We start from the raw sequence: 24,351 nt of genomic DNA on the forward strand, positions 1-24,351 counted from the left end.
GGCGAACAATGCTGATATAATACTCGCTGAGTCGGTGGGAGTACTCACTCATCATAGAGGAAGGTGATAATGATTTTTTTGACTGTCATTGTTTGGCGCTACAGAATTATGCTCGTGATCCATTACAAGAGTATTCTATCGAGTCTCCTGACGAAGTTCCGGGTGTTTGTCCGGATGAAGAGTGGAGGAATCCTTTCAGAGAAGATGTTTTCTCTCCACAACAGCGACTAATCCTATTCTACTTAGGGCACAGTCAAACATGCTGATTTTTTTTTTTTTGCTATCAATTTTTTTTCTCAGACCTTGTCCCGTATTCTCTTAACAAGGTATCGAGTGACCTTTTTATCATTACTCAGACAGAGAAAAAATTACGTGTCAGTTACTCCTACAATGACAACGCGTATGATTTTCGATGTGAAACGTCTCCTGTACAGTCCACACACAAACTTTTACAACTTAGGTGTTGGCCATCTCATCGATAGTTGAAGAAAATGTATCACACTGAAGGGTGAATATCTGCAGAGAGAGGGATACCACTTTTCACAGTCACAGCTTCATTCTTTCGAGGTAATCATTGAAACTAGATGACTGACCCTAGCAATTGCATCTTTTCATCTTGCTGTGCAAGGTGGGCATTGAATGACAAATACTATAATGTAAGGGTATGATTTCGGACTAAAAGTCAACCTGATGCTGTCACAGACTGAGTACAAGATTACCGCAAAACAAAATTTTATTGTCACTTGGTAGACAGATGTTGACATTGATAACGTAATGTAATAACATTATCTTTTATTAATATTTAAAAATTGAATCAAACACAAATCCAATAATGCTAGTGCGGCACCAATGTTCCGTTCGTGTTCTCAATGATCCAGTTTATGTACATGGAGACACGGGTGGCGACTGAGGGGTATGGAGGGGTAGCACACTCGTATCCCCACGACGCAATCCCCACAATCTTTCCCTCGTAGAGCAGCGGACCACCTGAATCACCCTGCAAAGATCATTGGAAAAAATTACTTGTGGTATGTGCAGAAAATCAGCTTATGGAAAGTTATTTGTTGACCATTCTTAAACTAATTCAGTTTTCTTCAAGTTAACTTAAAAATATCAGAGTCAACTGTAATTCCTATCCTCAAACATAAAATGTCAATATTTTAATCACTGTATTTAATAAATCGGCATTTTACACAATGATATCAAAAATTGTATGGTCACATAGATATAAGCAGGTAATATTAATAGTTCGAATAATACTGCCAATCTGTGTATTCTTAATTTTATTTGAGCTTACTTCTGCTAAAATTCATTTCCAAATAAAGTTTATCATACTTGCTGTGACAGATCATTATTTTATTTCATGTTTTAGAATGTTTTGGTGTTTTTGTCTCCCATTAGGAACCTCTGTCAAGTAACTGACCTCTCAATTAGTGTATATAAGAAAGGCCTCCTGAAATATTTGCTCCGATGTGTAAAAGTATCTAATAAGTAATTATATGTAATGTGGTCTGTTATTTTTTAACATTTCTCAAGGTATTTGTTAAACTCATATAGCGTAATTGATCTAAGGCCTCTTTCAATCCTGAGTAACTGAGGTGGTCTAAAAACAAGTAAAACATGGAATTAAAAATGAATTTTTTTCTACAAGTCATTATGTTTATTAAACTTCTGGAGGAGAATTCAACCTGATATACACAATAATGGAGACATGGAGACACAGATATGTAATGCTGTATATGCTATATTGTAACTGGCATACTTCCTTTTTTGTGCCTGGGTTAATGATGTTATGTCTGAGTCATTCAGACATAGCTTATTTGCCGTTTCTAATGATTGTGGTTATCACATGAATCTACTGTTCACTGTGATACAGAACAGAAGAAAGAATTATGAGACAAAGGTTCAGAGAATTAAAGAAAACTGAAAGTGATGTATTCCCATGTCGAAGAAAGAACGCTAGTTGATAATGCCGTTACTGTGTTTAATATCTTCAGTTCCAGAAAAGTACTTCGTGCTTTGCATATCACAGTCGGTATATATAGCTCTTAGAGCAGCGGACACTCCGCTGCAGAGTGAAAATCTCATTCTGGAAACATCCCCCAGGCTGTGGCTAAGCCATGTCTCCGCAATATCCTTTCTTTCAGGAGTGCTAGTTCTGCAAGGTCTGCAGGAGAGCTTCTGTTAAGTTTGGAAGGTAGGAGACGAGGTATTGTCAGAAGTAGAGCTATGAGGACGGGGCGTGAGTCGTGTTTGGGTATCTCAGTTGGCAGAGCACTTGCCTGCCGAAGGCAAAGGTCCCGAGTTCGAGTCTCGGTCGGGCACACAGTTTTAATCTGCCAGGAAGTTTCTTGCTCATGAAATGACAAACACCAAATTCCTCCGAAATTTCAATTCGTGAATTTACCAAATCTCACTACAAATACTTTATCAACATGGTTAAACAGTCACCCAAACCAACTGAACTACTTCACACAAACGTATCTCGTGTAGTATTCCCCTCCCACATTAGTGTCCCAGGATTTATACCATTTATCGTCTCTGTGAGTTTCCATCTGTCCTAATTTACTAGACTCGATATGTTCACATTTTTCAACAACAAATGATATTTAAAAAATACTTCTACCATGACATACATGGTGCTCTCTATGATTTGTCGTGAATTGTAGCATTTTCACCAAATACGAATTGTCAAACACATCTTAAGTTTTTGATGCCACAATAAACAGGGTATCTCCTCTATGAGAAATATTCTCTTCTTTTCGATTGTTATGACATGGTTACATCTGCTGTAGTGGCAAGCTCCAATGACTGTCTCACCAAAAAGGCGTCATAAGAAGAATCACGCAAGGAACCTTAGTGGTAGATGTTATAGCGAAAGGAGGCGAATTCAGCATGCTGGCAATGCAGAAGTCGCCACCTAAGTCTTTTGAAAGGAGAGACTGCCACGCTATTAACACAATGTTACCAAACCGCCAAGGGTATAAAGTTGCTTACACAATGGGAAAGTCAGAGAAATGATGTTGACGTTGTTCAATGGGCATGTCAGCGTCTCGCTCCTGTTGGGACTTAGAGGTCAGAAACGCTACCGTTTCAGAAACAACAGCAACCAGGCTTGCATGTACAGCCCCACATTTAAACAAGCATAACAGCGAGCGTCAGCAGCTAGGTATGAGGTCCGTGACAGTATATGTGTCGAGATGAGTCTATATGTATCTACCTGCTCTCACTGATGGACTCTGTCTTCACTGACTGTGGGTGTACTGCCTGTGCTAAGTCTTCTTGCTGCTGATGTACACCTTCTGACAGTCGGGCCATCTGCCGGCCAAATTGCGACCTCTGCTGGTCGCCTATCATGGTGGACCGGATTCATTTGTGGGCCTTCTAGCTTCCCAGCCGTCACCACCCATTTGATGCCCACGTGTGGGAAAATGCTACCACTGTTTACTACTACATGTGCAGGCACACATCACTGCTAAGAGCTGCCATTTGCACTGGGGACTGCAGTCCTGTCTAGTCCATTGCAGAGCTCTTCGTGCTGAGCAGTGTGATCAAGACAGATGCTATGGGTGCAATGCACTGTCCATTGCATGTAGCCCAACCCGGGTTTTGAGTAAGCTACTATGGGTCCCATGCTGTTCACAGCATTTCTACAGCCGCTACCACTGTCTGAATGGGAAGTATTGCACTGTCCTTGGCGATGGACCACTGCTGTCATGAGCACACTTCCACTGTCCTTGGCGATGGACCACTGCTGTCATGAGCACACTTCCACTGGATGGAAACAGCCTGCATCCTGGAGGGCACTGCCCGCATCTCAGAACCATCATCACTGATGTACTTTATTCTTCAATAATGAGATTCTTTTGACGGTATTGTTTCCATGATGGAATGTCAGACAACAAGCACTGCAACCCCACAGCCACGTCCATGATAGCGATCTACAGGCTGTCCTCACCACTAGCAGTCCAGTTCCAGCACCATAGAGGTTGCTCACTCCTGGCCTCTGCACTTACTCCTTGCCCCTTCCAATGGAGTATTGCCATCACTGACTTCGACGAACCTATTGTGTGAGGATCAGGATGTTCGTAAAGTTGATGATTTTGGCACTTTAACCGGTACTAAAGACAAGAGAAAATGTGAAGTGAAAATGGTTAATTCAGAGGAGTATTATCACAAAGATTACCAGGTGTATATTGATCCTCAACAACAGATTAAGGAAATGAGAAATAATACAGAGGAGATAATTAATCAGAAGATCGAATCATACAGATTACATTACAGCTTGAATGTTAAATCGTTCAGAGAGTAGAACACCGGCAAGCCCTTATGTTTGTCCTCAGTGTTTCAGAAGTGAGAAACGTGCAACTTCAGTAGAATTGGGTTCAGTCTGGTAAAAGGAATAGATATGTATGTGTTGGTTGGATTTTAAAAATTGCCTTTCTCGTTTAGTGGTGAACTCGAGAATATTTCACATTAGGTTTAAAGAACAGTCTGTTGAGGGGAATGATAATTTAGTCGCACCAAGGGATCGCAGGGCTTTTTATGTGAGTGTTTGGTTGTTATAGTTACGCCCATGAAAGAATGGTGCCCATGGAGATCGCTTTGTTGCTCCAAGGAAGCACTAGAGTTTGGTCAAGGAATCATGAAAATAGAGATGAGAGGCAGGGAGAGGGAATCCTGCGAATAGAAAGATGAGGGAACATTGGAGATAGAAGATGCTATAGACGTTATATTTCAGAGACGGCAGAGCGTTTTCGCAGAAACTGTAGTCGCAAGGAATGAATGATGACCAGTGGAAGGAGAGATAGCGACCGCTCAGCTGTTTAGAGGAACGAGGCATGTGAGTGGAGAGACCAAACATCGAACAGAAGGGATTATAAATATGCGAAGTCAGTTTAAGTGTGGTAATTAATAAGGACACCCTGAAGCTATGATTTAACTTTAGAAGGTCGGCAGTAATTGTCTTATATTGGTGTATGTTTGAAAAAGTGTGTTGCTATTAATGATATGTATCTTTTGTTATTACCAAATAATCCAGCTTGAAATGGAATATGTACGATTTCGTGTGGTACACATGTTACAAAGATGAGAGTGCAATGTGTATATCATAGGAAGTTTGAAAAGTAGAAATAAATGTTATTAGGCTTTTAAGAGTCCCTGACTAGTGTGTTGATGTCGGTATCATCTATGTTCAGTTCCTTCTGTGGAGAGTATTGGGATGTTAAGCACTGCTGGTGCTATGGAGGGAGTACATGCTTTTTGGTAAAATAAAGATGCGCTTGCTAGGAATTCAACTGTCAATAAGTGGACATTACATTCCACTGGTATATCGCTCCAGGCAAATGCCGGGATGGTTCCTTTGAAAGGGCACGGCCGACTTTCTTCCCCGTCCTTCCCTAATCCGATGAGACCGATGACCTCGCTGTTTGCTCTCCTTCCCCAAACCAACCAACCAACCAACCATTCCACTGGAGCGAACAGCTGAAGGACAAGCTGCAGAAACTGGTTGATAGGAAATGTTACTAACTGACAATTTGTTGAGGTGAAGTGAGGGTGTGAATGTATATTTCCAGACCTTTCTTTTCATGAAAATGAAACTCCTAAATGAAATGACAACAAAATGAGACTTTTTAAAGGTATTTGTTGATCTTCCTCAACAGCCATATAGTTCAAGAAGATCCGTCATGGATAACATGACATCAACAACTGTTTGTCTCATATCGCCACTTAACGTTATGTACACGTAAGCACACGGCAGACGGATTAATCCTCCCAGCTCTGGGGACTTTCCATTACTACAGTGTAACAAGACTTGTCGCCTATACAATGCCCTCAAATCAATGAGGAATGTAATTCACATGTTTCTTCATGCATGACATCTCTAGGTGAACCCACTGGTTGATGCGAGATCCTGTAGAGCTAACAAAGTACAGGAATGTTAACTACTTGCTGTCGATGTTCGATGGAGCATCTGGGTGTTCACCAAACCATGGCCTGCATCCACAGCATGCTCATCATTAAGTTGGAAAACAAAGGGGAACACGTCTTCACCCAGAATAAAAATAAAAGATTGTCGTTGATGTTAGCTGTAGCCTGGCTGAGTGAGCGAAGTCGTGGTAAGGAAAACACCACCAAAATATCATAGGACCACCTCCGATGTGATTTACACCCGACGCACTCTGTGGGTTAAGAGCCTCACCGCACCCGCCGCCTAGCGTAATTTGAGCCGAGGCAAAATTGTTTGGCCCACTGAAGAAGCGTACCTTCGTCCACTACTGTGGTCAACGCCCTACAGCGACTTTCCCAAATGATTATAGCATACAGTTACCTTCCCAGTGTTGATCGGAAACCCGTCAAGAGGGACCTGCGTTCAGTTACAGCAGCAATTCCTGTCAAATTTGAGAGCAGTTGACTCCATTCCTTGTCGGTTAGGATCCATTCATAAGCATTGCTCTTACGGTATGTAACACTGGCTTCTAGTGGTACACCATTCCTTGGAGTCACATTGTACAGCACAAGTAAACCGCAAACAAATCAGATACTTTCATTCGCCATATGATCACAGGCCCGTCCAAATACAACAGCTGGTTTCTGCAATTCTGTCACGTTACCGATTCATTGAAACGACTTACGTTAACGGAAGAGTGACACGCGACCATCTGGTACCAGTTCTATGCCACCTACAGAGCTCCAAAGCGACCAGAGAGCTCTTTTAGGTATGGTTACTATTATTTTGTCCAGTGAACTCATTTAAACGCCTTGACTGAATCTAACGGCAATTCAGTAAGACGTCAAGCAACACAGACATGACGGCATATTTCCAAATCGGCCCATGAGCTGTCTTAGGTGTGTTCCTCGTCGAGACAGACTTTTGCCCACCATCTTTTTCTATACTTACGTAGCAGGAGTCGTAGTTTTTCTCCTCGAAGCGAGCAGCACACATCTGCGTAGGATAGATGGCGTAGCCATCTTCGCCCCACACCGCTTGGCATTCCTCTTGGTTTACTACTCCCAAGTCCACTTTGCGCAGGTTGTCTGGCTGCGGTCCTCCATACTGTGAAAAATAACAACCTTTTCTTATACCACAACTACGCTAATACGCTGCAAATTTTCAAAGCCAGTCATCCACGATACAGTGTTTTATTGCGATCTTGGCTAAGAAGTATTTTCTTCTCCTAAGAAATAGAGAGTGTTGACAAAAACATATAAACATCAAAAACACAACACATTGCCTTGCCTAATACGGTATAGTAAAACCGTTGCCATTCGAAGCAGCTTCCAGTCGTAACGGAATGGAAAGATAGAGGTCATGAGTGGTTTTCAAGATAATCTTATACTATTCTTCCTGCAAAACACTGGAGTGTTAAGATAACAGTGCTGGAGGTGCGTAACGATCAAGCACCCTTCTCTCCAACATAGACTACAAGGACTCATTAATACAGAGATCAGGTGACCGTGGTGGTCAGGGGAGATGCAACAATTCCTCCTTGTCTCAGAAAACCAGTCCTGGACGATACGTGCTTGTCGTCTTGGAAGACGGTTTCACCTTTGTGGAGCAAATAATGATCCATGGGATAGGCTTGATCAGCCAAAATAGTCACATAATCCTTGGCAATAATCTGACTTTGTGGAGTAGCCATGGGGCCCACGAAATACCATGATATGGTTACACAAATCATCATCTAACCGCTGCCATGTTTCGGTATTGGGAAGTAAACTTGGGCATAACTCGGATAAAATGTGGAGCAGTATTCGTCCGAATAATCTACATCCTTCCATTGCTCTGTAGTCCAAGTTTGATAGCTTCAGAACCCAGTTTTTTCGGTATTTCCGTTTGCACCACTGACGAGTGGTTTTGCAGTTCCAGATCGACCTGTAATTCGCAGCTAATGGAGTTCCTTTCGTATTGTTTTGGTTCTGAAAGGGTTTGTGACTGCAGTATCCAGATTTGTAGAGGCTTTTGCAAATGTCGTCATATTATTTTCCGTCACAAGCTGCTACAATTACCGTCCGTCGTGATCATACAAGAGGCACTTTCGTCTGCGTTGTGATATAACGTATAACGTTTCCCCGTTTTCCCTGTATACGGTGCAAATCTTCGGTATGGTGCCTCTTGAAATGTCAAACACTTCAGCCACCTTGGTTACGGACGAATCCACCGTACGAACACCAGCAATTTGTGGACGTAAGAATTCACTTAGCTGAGCCATAAGGCATTCACAGTTACAAATAACACTGTTTTTATGTGACTGACACGGGCAAGGACATTGCACAGGTGCTGTTCATGGTCATATTCGAGCGCCGTCCAACAAGTAAGTTTCCCTATTTTATTTTTCTGCAAACTAAACTGTGTTCCTGATATGTGGGGGCTGGCGAGTTCGACTGATATGTATTGACAGCGCCCACGCTGACTAACGTTGCAGACCGAAGAATCTTGACAGTACGGCGCAAATTAGCATGGAGTTAGGACTAAAAAATGCTTGCGTTTGTGGGCTGTGCTCTGTCATTCGTAAAAAACTGACCGTTATCGATATCGATCGGGAATTAACTTCTGCCTATAGGGAAGGTTTGTGAATTTGTGGAAGGGTGTGCAGATGTGCTGACGAAGAGCACACAAGGAGGATCTCTACAGCGACATGTTGTGATGCGAGATCTTCCCACAAGTGGTTTTCACATGATCTGCCGGCGGGGTCAGGGATTTTCTCTGCCTCGTGATGACTGGGTGTTGTGTGATGTTCTTAGGTTAGTTAGGTTTAAATAGTTCTAAGTTCTAGGGAACTGATGACCATAGATGTTACGTACCATAGTGCTCAGAGCCATTTGAACCATTTGAACCATGGCATGATCCCCGAACTCAGAGGTCACGTTGGAAGTGAGCACTTCAACATCGATGATGAAGTGAGGTCATCAGCGAAGAACTGGTTGCGAGCACCCAGCCAAGTACAGCTGGTTTGGAAAAACTTGTTACGAAAAATGCTTGGAAAAACATGGCGGCAATGGATGAAAATAACAGAAGCATTTTACAGTCAACAAAATTATTTCAGCATGATAAATTGTCTGTGCTCTATGTATGTAAAGAAGAGAGTCTGATTGTTAGTTTACTGTTTTGTAATTCATACAAATCTACAGTTTTATTACGATCTCTGTGAAAATTTGCACACTTTACCTTCAAGAGAAGAGGAAGATCACTGTCTATTTAATATTTCGTATTCCGAGTTGCAACACACATGTATGAAATATAAAAAGGTGAAAGGTTGTCACCAGATCGCAGGGCCATCAAAAGACCGAACAAATCCCGAGATTTACCAGACTGTGACATAAACTATTCGAATTGTTCGCGTCGCGCTCAAACACAGCCCTACATGAAACTGTGAAAACTGTGCTGGAACAATAGAAGACGAATTTTTCAAACACAAAATGTGATACTTATCACAAAATGTATCAACAGACGGCGCAAATAATCCCCTTTTCATGCACGTGAAGACGTATTCATTCGCCGAATTCCCTTGACAGCCATCTATTCAAATATGCCCTTAGATTTAAAGCGGCTGCAGTTTCTCATGCAGCTTAGCATTCGCGAGTATCAACAAGGCGCAGGGTCCATCACTTTGTATGGGAGATATTAAACATCCGGGCAACTGGCCACTGCATCTTCTGCAGTTACGTTCAAGCATGTACAAGGGGTAGGAAAAATAATATGAACAGTGGTGGTAATGGGATGGTTGTGTTTGAAGATCAACAACGCAGGTAAGGCACGTGTCGAACTGGACTGTGAGTGTTCAGTACGGACTAGCCAACTGTGCAGGTTGTTTACGAGTAGTGCACACTTCGTATTTGCATTCAGAGGCCGACATCGACGTGCAATGAAAGACCTAACAGAGTTCCAAGGAGGGCAGATTGTGGAGGCCCGATTAGCTGGAGCATCAGTAACCAAGACAGCCAACATATAGAATGTTTCAAGAGCAACTGTTTCAACAGTCATAACAGCCTGCTCAAAACAGGGAAAGACACCATCGTGTAAACGTAATAGTGGGCACAAATCGAAACTAAATGACAGAAATCGCCGTACGCGAACACGAATTGTGTCAAAAAACACAAAACTTCGGCGGCTAAAGTGACTGCAGAGCACAATAGCCGTGTTCGAGACCCCGTATCTATCGGCACTGTCCGCCGAAAACTCCATAAACCGAATAGTCATGGACGAGCTGCTATACCGAAACCATAAGTGACGACAATCAACGCAAAGAACCGTAAAACATGGTGTCAGGAGCATAAATCCTGGACGGCTGATCAGTGGAAACACGTCATATGGTCCGACGAGTCAACGTTTTCGTTATTTCCAACATCGGGCCGGGTTTACGTCTGGAGAACGCCCAAAGAAGCCTACAACCCTGATTGCTTGATTCAAACGGTAAAGCATGGAGGTGTGTGTGTGATGGTGCGAGCACCCATATCGTGGTATTCTGCTGGTCCCATCATCCCTCTCAAAGTCCGCGTTATAGTCAACGATTATGCGAACATTGTAGATGATCAGGTGCACCACTTGATTCAGATGTTGTTTCCCAACAATGATGCGATATTTGAGGACGATAGTGCACTCACTCACACAACCAGGGCAGTACAATCGTGGTATGAGAAACACACAACTGAACTGCAGCGTTTTCTCTGGCCATCACAGTCCCCCGGACTTGAACTTTATCGAACCCTTGTGGGCGGTATTGGAGCTCAGATTCCGGTGCATATTTCCTCCTTCCTCGTCACTACAGAAGTTAGAAAAGGTTCTGACCGAAGAGTGGCATAACATTCCACTGGGGAATGTACAGTCTCATATACCAGTATTCCAAGAAGAATCGCAGCTGTATTACGGGCAAATGGGGGTCGAACCCCTTATTAATAAACCTTTCTCAAGTAAGTACAGGTGTTCATATTATTTTGCTTATCCCCTGTATTTGTATGGAGTTTCCAGTTTATTGTCCAATCACTGTATATGATATGAATCACCTGCAACGGCATCTATATTAAATGTGTCACAAATTTTAACATGCTACAGAAAGAAATAATAAAGACACTGATGAATTATAGTCTAATTGTAATTAGATATCATTGGCATTTAAGGTCTGTAGTTGCAATATTGTCGCTGCAAGTACTGTCTGCAGGCAACCACTAAAGCGCGGCACTCCCCACAGCAACAAAAAATGAGTTTTAAATCTCTACAAGAATCACGTACACAATCTGCAACACGCGTATGTAGTGCTGCTCATCCGCAGTGTTTTTCTTTTGTGTGTGTGTCCGAGTGTGATTCGGATTGCATACCTAGCCATGGTAACGGTGGAGAGAACACAGTTGCGGCTCGAGCCCGCACGGGGCGCAACGATCGTTGCAAGCACGTGAGGTGGCGCCGGTCCTATGAACAAAGACTATAAATACACTCCTGGAAATTGAAATAAGAACACCGTGAATTCATTGTCCCAGGAAGGGGAAACTTTATTGACAGATTCCTGGGGTCAGATACATCACATGATCACACTGACAGAACCACAGGCACATAGGCACAGGCAACAGAGCATGCACAATGTCGGCACTAGTACAGTGTATATCCACCTTTCGCAGCAATGCAGGCTGCTATTCTCCCATGGAGACGATCGTAGAGATGCTGGATGTAGTCCTGTGGAACGGCTTGCCATGCCATTTCCACCTGGCGCCTCAGTTGGACCAGCGTTCGTGCTGGACGTGCAGACCGCGTGAGACGACGCTTCATCCAGTCCCAAACATGCTCAATGGGGGACAGATCCGGAGATCTTGTTGGCCAGGGTAGTTGACTTACACCTTCTAGAGCACGTTGGGTGGCACGGGATACATGCGGGCGTGAATTGTCCTGTTGGAACAGCAAGTTCCCTTGCCGGTCTAGGAATGGTAGAACGATGGGTTCGATGACGGTTTGGATGTACCGTGCACTATTCAGTGTCCCCTCGACGATCACCAGTGGTGTACGGCCAGTGTAGGAGATCGCTCCCCACACCATGATGCCGGGTGTTGGCCCTGTGTGCCTCGGTCGTATGCAGTCCTGATTGTGGCGCTCACCTGCACGGCGCCAAACACGCATACGACCATCATTGGCACCAAGGCAGAAGCGACTCTCATCGCTGAAGACGACACGTCTCCATTCGTCCCTCCATTCACGCCTGTCGCGACACCACTGGAAGCGGGCTGCACGATGTTGGGGCGTGAGCGGAAGACGGCCTAACGGTGTGCGGGACCGTAGCCCAGCTTCATGGAGACGGTTGCGAATGGTCCTCGACGATACCCCAGGAGCAACAGTGTCCCTAATTTGCTGGGAAGTGGCGGTGCGGTCCCCTACGGCACTGCGTAGGATCCTACGGTCTTGGCGTGCATCCGTGCGTCGCTGCGGTCCGGTCCCAGGTCGACGGGCACGTGCACCTTCCGACGACCACTGGCGACAACATCGATGTACTGTGGAGACCTCACGCCCCACGTGTTGAGCAATTCGGCGGTACGTCCACCCGGCCTCCCGCATGCCCACTATACGCCCTCGCTCAAAGTCCGTCAACTGCACATACGGTTCACGTCCACGCTGTCGCGGCAGGCTACCAGTGTTAAAGACTGCGATGGAGCTCCGTATGCCACGGCAAACTGGCTGACACTGACGGCGGCGGTGCACAAATGCTGCGCAGCTAGCGCCATTCGACGGCCAACACCGCGGTTCCTGGTGTGTCCGCTGTGCCGTGCGTGTGATCATTGCTTGTACAGCCCTCTCGCAGTGTCCGGAGCAAGTATGGTGGGTCTGACACACCGGTGTCAATGTGTTCTTTTTTCCATTTCCAGAAGTGTATCTATGGAGTGTATCTATGGAGCACTCGTATGTGCTGAACGAGGATTCTGTCCGCATTATCTGCTGCAGCGCAAGTCATGTGATTTTGGGACAGCACATTTGAGACCGTATAGCGCGTAGATTATTTTGAGTGTTGTTACTTTGCTCACATTCAGGAGTACTGTGCAACATGTTTTTCAGACATGTTAACAATTTAATACCAGGAACTGACGCTGGCTTCAAGATGCGAAGAGCAACAGTATACTGCTTTTTTCGCCACATTGCCATAGCTTAGAGTCCACCTTATTTACTTTTTTTGATAAAGGAATAAGAACTTACAGCCCACAGTAATTTCTTAACCTTTCTGTTGTAGATATTTGTATCATCAAATTTCTGTCCCACTTATTTACGTTAGAGTGACACCGTATACGGCGCCAAAGTGTCACAGAAACAACAACGCATTTGGAACTATGAAATTGTTAAATTTAACACAATAAGCGATTTGCACCACCTGATTGTCTATTATTGCTTTTAGTTTTTCTTCATTCACCCCTCTGCTATTTATATTCAAGTAAAATATCCATATCATTTTTTCGCCATCTCATCAGAAAAGTTAAACCATATACTACGCACAAAAAATAAAAATAAAAATACAATGCTCCAACTCTGGAATAATGAAAGAAGTAACAGCCAACAATATTTTTTCACGTTTTCTATTGCACTGATTACATTGTCGAATCTGTTCTAATTAATCACAATACATGAAGATGGCGGCCACTGAGTGACGCGCGTTTCTTTGGCTCGCGAGTTTTTCCGCTCATTGAAGGTGTTACAGAGAAGTGCGGCAGTCCACAACGTGTCCATCCGACTAAACAAGTGTACTTGCCGTGGTGTGTTGTTCTCCGTTGATTACCACAAGTGATAAGTGATAAGTGAGTGAAAAATGGGAAGAGCACGAGTAAGCGGCAGCAGGCGAGGCTACAGGGGCGCAGCCAGCGCGGGCGCCCGGTCTCCGGCGGCAGGTGAGGCCTCGCTTCCCGACATCGGGGAGCTCGTCCGGTCCCAGGTGAGTGCGGCGCTGCACAGTAAAGACACGCTAGACGTAATAGTGCAGTCCATCACGGACTCTGTGACGGCCGCGGTCATGGACAAACTGCAAGAGTCTGTCGGGCGCAACACCACCGAAATCCAGTCTCTTAAAAAGTCCTTGGCCGCACAAGAGAAAAACGTCGCCGACCTAGAAGCTAAACTGTCTGCGGCCACCGATGAAATTGAGCAGTATCAGCGAAGGAACAGCTTGCGCTTGTTCGGGGTAGCTGAAAACGATCGTGAAAACACCGACGACCTGGCCATTAGCCTCGTGCGTGAAAAACTTGGCGTGCAGATCGACGTGGCCGATATTGACAGAAGCCACCGTGTTGGGCGCAGGATACCAGGTGCGATGAAACCCAGGCCCATAATAATTAAATTTGTGTCATATCGGAAAAGAGCTGAAGTGTTTGCTTAGAAAAGAAAACTCGCTAAGAGTGGGTTTACCCTGAGGGAAGATCTGACGCGTGAAAGACTAAAAGTTTTGAACACTGCGATCACACAGTTCGGCCTTCAAAATGTATGGACCCAGGATGGCAGGATCGTAGTCAAGACGGAAGGAGGGAGGAAAACGGTGACGAACATGTCCGAACTGAAAGACTGAGCGAAATCTCGCGAGACACAAAGTCTCATATTTTACTCTGTCTAATATAAGTTAATTTTTATTCTTTCTTTTCATTTTTTTACGTAAATATTGCTTCGTTATTTCTATATGTACCATAAGTACTCTATTTAAAATCAGTCAATTGTTTCACATAAATATTGCTTCCTTAGTTGCCTATCATAAGTGCTCATTTATATTCATATTGTCAGTCAAACGGGAATTAACATTCTCCATTAACAGGAATCTCCTTAATACCGCCTTTCTATATCTGTTATTTTCATCCTCGTCACTACCACTACTACTACTACTACCTTTTTCGTAACCACTACTGCCACTTTCCATCTTTCTTTTCGCTCCCTTCTCCGATACCTCCAGCTTGTCTTTCACCTTTAGCCCACAGACGCTTGAGTCAGTCACGACCTTGGACACACCTGTAAATATGTCTTCCCCCGCGAAATCCAGCTTTTGTCCCTCTTCCGGCCAGCAGGTAGACGGAGCGCGCTCGGTCCTACAGGCGGCCACAATGGGACGGACCGGTTCCGCCGGCGGGCTCTTTGTGGCCCACGCGAACGCTCAGTCGCTAACGGCTCGCTTCGACGGGTTCCGTGACCTGTTCTGCCAATCGCTGTTCCATATTATCCTCGTCTCTGAAACTTGGTTGAAACCAAACATTTCTTCCGACGCTATCCGAATCACTGGTTACTCTCTCCTAAGGGCAGATCGTGAAACACGACGCGGGGGTGGTGTGGGTGCCTATATTCGCTCTGATCTGAGACCTACTATACTCTGCACATCGGATGCAAAGGGCGAAGGAGAAGCAGAGTTCTTGTTTTTCGAAATAAATACATCAAATCAGAAACTGCTAATTGGAGTAATCTATAAACCTCCAAACGTCGGTGCTATGTCCTCCTTTCAGTCTGCCCTGTCCTCGCTCGTGACACTGTATGAACACATAATCATTATGGGCGACACAAACATCGACTTACAGTTAAAATCTCCCTCTGCAGAAAAACTTAGGAGACTGTTCCACTCCAATGATATGAGTTTAACACCGCTGGACCCAACTCATCACACGCCACACAGCCATACACTCATAGATATAATAGCAACAAAGCGACCAGATATCCGCTCCAGGACTCTCTGCTCATGACGTGATTTTCTTAAATTACTCAGTAGATACTACCAAAGAAAAATCTCACCTGGTAACCTACAGAAACCTAAAAAATGTTAACCATGACGCTCCTCAGAAGGATTGCTCAGACATCCTTGGCATGATATAAGCAATGAACCGACTTTAGACGGAAAAATTCGGGAATTATGTCGCAAAATTATTGCACTGTATGATAAACATGCTCCTCAACGCACTGTCAAGGTAAAGAGAGCTCCCGCTCCGTGGCTCACCACTGCATTACGCCAGTTAATGAATGAACGTGATGCTGCACATAGGGCCTTCAAGCGTAACCCAACTCCCGAGGCGTACGAAGCTTATAGGAAACTCCGAAATAGAACCAAGCAAAGCGTGAGGAATGCCAAAATCAGACATGCCCGCTCTGTCGTATGCGGCATATCAAAACCTGCTGCACTGTGGAAAAAGCTGCGCAGTTTCGGTATAGGGAAGCGAAGATCTGACGCTGTTTATCAAGCGTCTGCAGAAGAATTAAACGATTTCTTCTCAACAGCCGTAAACTGCCACGCAGCGACAAATTACCAGCCCCAAGATATCAATCTCTCGAGAGACAAGTTTTTCCTAAAACATGTCACTACCGGCACAGTACACAAGGCAACTATGCGAATCTCTTCCGAGGCAGTAGGAAATGATGGAGTGAGCATTGGCATGATTAAGAACGTCGTAAACACTATTACTCCAGTTATCACAGACATCTTCAACCTGGCTCTTGTCAGTAGTACATATCCTACTGAGTGGAAGCAAAGCTTAATTCAACCTATACCCAAGACTGACAACCCTAAGTCACCAGGTGACTACAGGCCGATCAGCATACTTTCTGCAATATCTAAAGCCCTAGAACACATCGTCCATGAACAGCTGACGGATTACCTCAAAACTCATAACATCCACGACAAATATCAGTCAGGCTTTCGAAAGCACCATAGTACAGCAACTGCATTAATCAAAGTAACTGATGACATTAAACATGCTATGGACAGACGTGAAGCTACCATCCTAACACTGCTTGACTTTAGCAAGGCTTTTGATACAGTTGACTTTGATATATTACTAATTAAAATGAAGCAGCTGAATTTCTCAAACAGCGCAATACACTGGTTCGACAGCTACCTCAAAAACAGAAGTCAACAAGTCATTTGTGGGTCGGAAAAGTCATCATGGAAAAACGTGCGCTCTGGAGTTCCCCAAGGCTCCGTCCTTGGTCCATTACTCTTCTCACTGTACATTAATGATATTTCTTCAGTGATACACTCCTGCAACTACCATCTATATGCCGACGACATCCAACTGTACATAAGTGCAAGCCCCAAGAACATTGCTGACGCAGTAGCGAGTATGAACGCAGATCTTTGCTCTGTTTCTCGATGGGCACAGAACCTAGGTCTGAAACTAAACCCCAAGAAATCCCATGTCATACTTATATCTCAGCCAAAGTTAATCAGTCGGTACTTTCGCGAAACAGTACCTCAAATACTCCTCAATGGTAGCCAACTACCATACCAAAAAACAGTAAAAGACCTTGGAATAATCTTGGATGAACACCTAAACTGGGAAGAACAAACAGTCACAGCTTGCCGGAAATCGCTCTCCTCCCTACATGCAATTCAAAAATTTAGAAAAATATTTCCAACCCATGTTAAAGAAAAATTAGTCCAAACACTAGTCTTGCCTAGTCTTTACTACTGTGATGTAGTTCAACATGGCACAAATAATGAAAATTCGAGATGCCTCGAGCTAGTGATGAATGCTTCTGTTAGATACGTATGCAACATACGGTTGTATGATCATATCAGTCCTTCATACTCCCAGCTAGGTTGGATACGCCCACATAAGGCACGCGATCTCCACACGATGTGCTTACTTCATCGATTTCTTAGCCACTGGTGCCCCCAGTACTTATCTTCTCACATTAAACACCTATCATCATTCCACAACCGCAATACCAGATCGGATACGTCTAGCATCTTGGCTGTACCTTTACATAACACAAAATCTTTCTCCGTGTCGTTCTCCATCTCAGCCATACGACTATGGAACTCGCTCCCCTGTGATCTGCATCTTATCCAAAACCACTCAACATTCAAGAGGGAACTTAAGACTTACATATTAGGGACGGTATAGCCACCATTGTTGTGCCCCCCCTCATCTTTTTCTTTCTCCTCTCCATCATAGCTTCGAATTTTACCATTCTATTTCTCTTCCTCTAACCTATCTACCTCTTCTATATCTCTTTCACCCCATTCCATCGTCTTATGTCTCTGCTTGATGAGAATAGCTCACAAGCTGCAAGAATATAACGAGAAAATTTCCAACTAGCAATAGGACTGACACTCATAAAAGAAAAATATGTTTACTTTCATATACATAGTCATTATTATTATTATTATTATTATTATTATTATTATCATTATTATTATTATTTTTATTATTCTTGATTGTTATAATTATTTTTTGATTGTTATAATTATTATTTTACTACTTTTATAATCTCTATTTTTTTTCTTTAACATTAATACTGTATAACATGTTATATGTCCTAATTTTCTGTAGACACTGAAATTTGTTGAACCTGGTTAGGTGTAAGAGAGGGCCGGAAGGCCCTAATCTTGCCAGGTAAAATAAATGCATAAATAAATAAATAAAATACAGTGACACTGTATAGGTAGCTGTGTCATGCAGAAATACTTAGATACCCATAAAGGTTTGAGAACTAGCATAAATCGGAGGAAATTAATTAGACTGTCATGTAGAAATTTTATCTGTATATGAACATAGCACTAATATACAGTGTATACATATACAATGAATGCCAGTTTACTCAGACAGACTTGCAAATTTATGTAGCACTTGTCTCATAAGTATATTCCATAATACAGTAGAAATTATCTCTGCAATACAAGATTTTGTAATACTGAGCCTCGATATTTTTCAGCATCTGTAGCTACGAAGATACTGCATCATTGCAACTGCTAAAACTCAAACGCGCAGAAACGAACATAAAACGTGAATACACGTAATATTCAACTTACGCTGCTACCAAAAATTGTAGACAAGCAGCGTGGTCCCAAAATCATGTGACTACCCCGGCTTGACGTTGAGAACATGCACAGTGGGCTGCACTGGATATACTAGTATATATTTTGTGTCTCTGACGAGCGTTTATCGTTATACCACAGCCAGGCGGTTACTGTCACTCCGTCGCTAGCACTCGTTCATTAAGTATGGGTCATTGGATAGTAGAGTATTTTCTCCTTGCCTGGTCAAAGTTTTGTGATTTGGATTTTTCCCTGGATTGTGGTATATGCTTAGAAGACTCGGCTACGCTCTGGACATTGGTTGGTTATTAATTCATCTCCGCAGTCAGTCACCACCGGAACCGCCTGTTTTGTCCCGCATGGGTGAAAGTAGTCATAAACTGTGTTTCTACCTACGCAGAGTAGGACAGAAAATCGCTAATAATGCCCAAACCTTTTCCTAACTTTCATCAGGACAAGAGTTAGGTTACTGTTACTGAAAGGCAAGGAAATTTTCCCAACCGGCAACTACTGAAAACTTATCGCGTCAGAATCTCAAAAACTATTGAACTCTTGAACTCACTGAAATGTTTATTCTCATTGAGTTCCAAAATATCCGCTCTGCGAGAGATCTGTCTGATGTTTCGTATCGGATTCCGGAAAGTGTCGTACTTGACAGGTGGCAGGCACAGGGCTTTGCACAGAGGAAATGCCAACATAGCAGGAGCCGACAATGCCAGCGCAGCTGCTGTTGGTGCATTGTTGGCGGAGCAGTTCATCCCTCTCGCTGCCAACTGTCAACTAATTTGAATAAAACTGTACTGTAGCTGAAGACAAAAGAAGTTTGAACACTAGTGAGGAGCTGATCAGTCGTCTTCAGTAATAATCGTAGGACAGAAGAATATTCGTCATTGTGTATATTTTCGCTACGGGACCATGTCAAAACAGTGTGACAGCATGTCTTAGAACCATCTGCATGATGTACCAAGAAGTTCGACTAACGTAACCACGCAACACCAGCTGCAGCCGTACCCGTCAATCTTGCAGTTTGTTCAAATGTGTGTGAAATCTTATGGGACTTAACTGCTAAGGTCATCAGTCCCTAAGCTTACATACTACTTAACCTAAATTGTCCTAAGGACAAACACACACACCCATGCTCGAGGGAGGACTCGAACCTCCGCCGGGACCAGCCTCACAGTCCATGACTGCAGCGCGCCTCCCACCGCTCGGCTAATCCCGCGCGGCAATCTTGCAGTTTGAAAAATACCATTTGTTCCTAATGGTAATATGCTGTAACCTGCCCACGATATTACTTCGAGAGCAGCTGCTTCTGAGATTGTCAGCTGCTCTGCTTTCACAGCGAGTAAGTTTCCATGGTTGAAGTTCCTGAATGGGAATGAATGTCTAATCCTTCATCATTTCATATGTTTATAACGCCGTTACTTCCTGCTTCTTCTGTGACGCTAGTTCAAATGGTTCAAATGGCTCTGAGCACTATGCGACTTAATGTGACGCTAGTCCCAGTCACTGAGTCATCATAATCGTGTCATTACAAAGTAGTTCCTTTCTACAGCCTTTCCAGATTTCTTCATGGGGAGTCCACCAAATTATTTTTTATATCTGAGATATTATTTATACACCCATCACACATATGCTGTCCATGTCACCTAGGCATCTTGACAGGGGAAAGGCACACTCACTTTGATGTGTGAAACGAAGGTAAATATTTCATTACAATGAATCTTCCTGGCAGATTCACCCTTAACTTGCGATGTGACTTTTCTGTATCATATATCACGACGTAGAGTCTCTGGGACCCAACGTTTAAACCGAAATATAAGGCGAAAATCATTTGAAATTTTTAATTTATGTCATATAACATTTATTTTTACAATTATTTAAGTATTTTTAAAATGCTTCTAGTTCATTTTATTGCACTAAGGAAAGCCAGCAGCATTTTACTATTTGTCACACGAAAGCACGTAATTTTGTGTGGTTCTTTTAAATAGTATACATAAATAGATTGTTAGAGCACTGAATTTTACATTCTGACAAATCATACCATCTCTGTAGATTTCCAAATAAAACTAGATTCCTGGGTTTAAATTTGCGAATAAAAATGCCACCCGATAGGTACAAAAAGAAAGTCTGTGGAATTCAGTGGTGGATTTAAAAATTTTACACCCCAAGGCACATCATCTTATAAGCGCCCCCCCCCCCCAAAGAAAAACATGTTTTATAACTATTACCCGATCACTTCACAATTGCCGTTTTGGGTGGGAGTGCTGTGAGCTGTTTCCGTACTCTGCTATTACTTGTCCTGAAGGACGCGTCAGCGGTCCAGTCGCGCTCAATCAGGATGTAATATGGTTCCTGAATCGTACTTGGGGTACGGCAGAGGATAAAACAAACTTACAATTGCATTGTGTTAACACATTCTTCTATAAGACAACAGAAAGGAACACAAGGAAAATAACTTTTCTTTTATGGCCTAAAAATTCAGCAGAGAGTGTAGGAGACAACAGATTTTTGTTATACATTCACTTTTAATATGTTCTTTTACACGCAGCTGTTGTAAATGAAAATGAAAAGTTGTGTTACGATCTAAATATCGAAGCGTACGTGTCAAACATCAGAAATTAATACATACTTTTCCAGAGATGCGTTCAAAATTAAAATGAAACTGTCGTTTTACGATATAATAACCTGGATGTGTAACAGCTAGATGCTGCATCATAAGTGTAAAAGAATACCTTTAATCCATGCAAGCTTTTTCATTTTTATATCTCCTATGCCTGACACAATTCGCATTGCAAATAGAGATTTTTTAAGACGCTTCAGCAGTTCTGTGGTGTGCTCCTCCCAGTTGAATTTATTATTAGGCTGTAATCCAAAGACTTAAACACTGTCCACTTCTTCTATCTGCTTGTCATCGTATGTTAGGCATATACTCGTGGGAGACCCCTTACAAGTTCTGAAATGCATGTCGTGTGTTGCAATGTTTGTATCATTGGCAAACGAAACATACTTGGCATCTGGTAATGTTACTGATGAAAAGTCATTGATATACACAAGAAAAGGTAAGGGCCCTAAGATGGGACCTTGTGGGACCCCACATGTAATTAGTTCTCAGTTGGATGATGCCTGATAGCTTAATACATGTCTCTCTCCTAATAACACCCTTTGTTTCCTGCCAGATATATAAGATTTGAACCATTTTGCAGCATATCCTGTTACACCATAATATTCTAATTTACTTAAGAGGCTATTGTGTTTTACACAGTCAAATGCCTTTGAGAGATCACAAAATATACCAGCTGCCTGCAATTATGAGGTGATAAACTCAACAAGCTTACCACTAATCGTGTAATCAAACACCATCACTTTTTTTTTCTTTGTTCAGAGCGTTCTCTTTCTGATCACAGAAAATTAAAGGTCCTATTGCGTTTCCTTGCGTTGCACGGATTTCTGATCAACATCCGGCGTCATATACAGAGGTGAGTGGTATTAGTCGAACCAAAATCGTATCTAAGCATACCTCAGAGTGATTGTGTGTTGGTTATTAGGCGGGATTGTCTAAAAATTTTCGTTAATCTACAAACCAGTTTGTGCCTGTTCACCTGCATCTTCCGTCTGAAAAATGGCACAGGTATCTAAACTGTAGAACCACTGTTTTGAACCACACCTTCAAACTGACAATTTAAATTGTTCAAATGGCTCTGAGCACTATGGGACTTAACATCTCAGGTCATTAGTCCCCTAGAACTTAGAACTACTTAAACCTAACTAACCTAAGGACATCACACACATCCATGCCCGAGGCAGGATTCGAACCTGCGACCGTAACAGTCGCGCTGTTCCAGACTGAAGCATCTAGAACCGCTCGGCCACTACGGCCGGCGACAATTTAAACGTAGAGAATATTTGCCTTTGTGAGTAGGTGGCTGCAGCAATTAGAAGTTAGGCAGACCTTTCTTACCCACAGATCTCCCCAACCTATGACGGTGACGTTGACTCCATCTGGAACCTCCTCTGCCGGCTCTGGCAGCTGTATGGGTGCCACGTTGACTCCATCTATTGGAAATTCTGGGCTCACCTGTAAAGGCATGAACATATCTGGTTTGTTGAAAAGGGTTTCTTTGTAAACAAGTATAGGGGATTACAGTCGAATTAAGTCAGGGGATTCTTAGAGAACTAGATTAGAAAATTAGACACTAAGAGTAGCAGAAGAGTTTTTCTATTTGGGCAGAACTGACGACTGCGGAATAAAAGTGTATTATATGTGGACTGGCAAAGGCAAGAAAGACGTTTCAGAAAAAGAAAAATTTCTTGTTAATCTATCATAAATTTAACTGCTAGGAAGAAGTATTTGTCTTGTGTAGCCTTTTACGGAAATGGAACTTGGACAGTAAACCTTACAGCGAAGAATAAAATAGAGGCTTTTGAAAAGTGCAGCAACAGAACAATGTTCCACATTGGATGGTTGGATCTGGTCTCTAATGAAGAGGTACTGAATGTAATTGAGGCGGAAGTACGTGGCACAACTTGACTAAAAGGAGGTATCTGATGATATGACCCATTTTGAGAGACCAAAAGATCACTAGCTCAGTACTGGATGCAAGTGGGGGAGGGTAAAAATTGTAGAAGTAGATCCTTGTAGTTTTCCTATTGTACTGCCGAAGTTAGAATAACTACCTGGTTGGTCACTAACACTTTAGCAACTGGAAAAAAAAAGAAACAAATCCTGACAAGCACTGTTCACACCTTAGTCTGGTTAAGATTAGGATCCGCAATCCACTCCATATTCAGCTGAAACCACTCATTCATGAAAAGATTCTGTAGAGCTAAGAAATAACTTGGCTGTTGATTGCTATTGTTGACCAGTTCAAAATAGTTTCATACACTTTCTGTTGGAGTAAAACTGAGTGATTTGACGGACCTTGTGATTTGCAAGTAATACCTGCGAGTTTGTCAAAGCAAGAATGTCTTTGCAAACGGAAGAGTCCATAGATTACTCAACATGAAATGTGGGAGAAAGAGTATCACTCTCTCACTGAGCATGCTGATATACACAGTAATCTGAATGAGTGATCCAAGTCATGGTGAGAGAAACGCCACCCAAATATTACAGAACCACCACCAGTGTGAAATACATCCTTCATATGTTGTGTGTTAAGAGCCGCATTGGGCCCTTGATGAACTTACCTTATTTGCATAAATTTAAAAGAGGTACAATTTAAAGTCATTGGACCACATATAAGCCTTCAGGCAGCTACAGTCCAGTTTCGTTTAAATTATAACTTTCAGTCGTTCAGTGCATGTTAATACTTTTTACGTAGGTCCTGCTGATGGAAGTCTACGGGTATGCCTATAAAGATTTAATAATATTTTTCGGATACCTAAATGAGGTTACATAATTTTCCTGTTCTTTTTGGGGTTTTAGTCTGAAGCCATCATCCAATCTGTTTGGAATCTAGAATCTTTCCCGTAATCTGGCGTTTCTCTGTCAAAATGTTATGTATGTCACCTTTTATGTGAAGTGTGGGAGTTTCGCCAGGTCACAAGGTTCAAAATGGTTCAAATGGCTCTGAGCAATATGGGACTTAACTTCTAAGGTCATCAG

General features: G+C 42.9%; 1 protein-coding gene across 1 annotated transcript in view; it reads right to left on the reverse strand.

The window, feature by feature from the left end:
- Positions 1-835: 835 nt before the first annotated feature.
- LOC124597551 (mite allergen Eur m 3-like) overlaps positions 836-24,351 on the reverse strand; it is a 91,755-nt gene continuing 68,239 nt past the window's right edge. The window contains exons 3-5 of the mRNA XM_047135944.1: positions 22,708-22,824; positions 6,902-7,057; positions 836-997 (exon numbers count right to left, since the gene is read on the reverse strand). Coding sequence (XP_046991900.1) covers positions 836-997; positions 6,902-7,057; positions 22,708-22,824 — 435 coding nt within the window. The remainder of the gene's footprint in view (positions 998-6,901; positions 7,058-22,707; positions 22,825-24,351) is intronic.

Source organism: Schistocerca americana, chromosome 1 (genome assembly GCF_021461395.2).
Source record: "Schistocerca americana isolate TAMUIC-IGC-003095 chromosome 1, iqSchAmer2.1, whole genome shotgun sequence".
In the NCBI taxonomy this organism is placed as follows: Eukaryota; Metazoa; Arthropoda; class Insecta; order Orthoptera; family Acrididae; genus Schistocerca; species Schistocerca americana.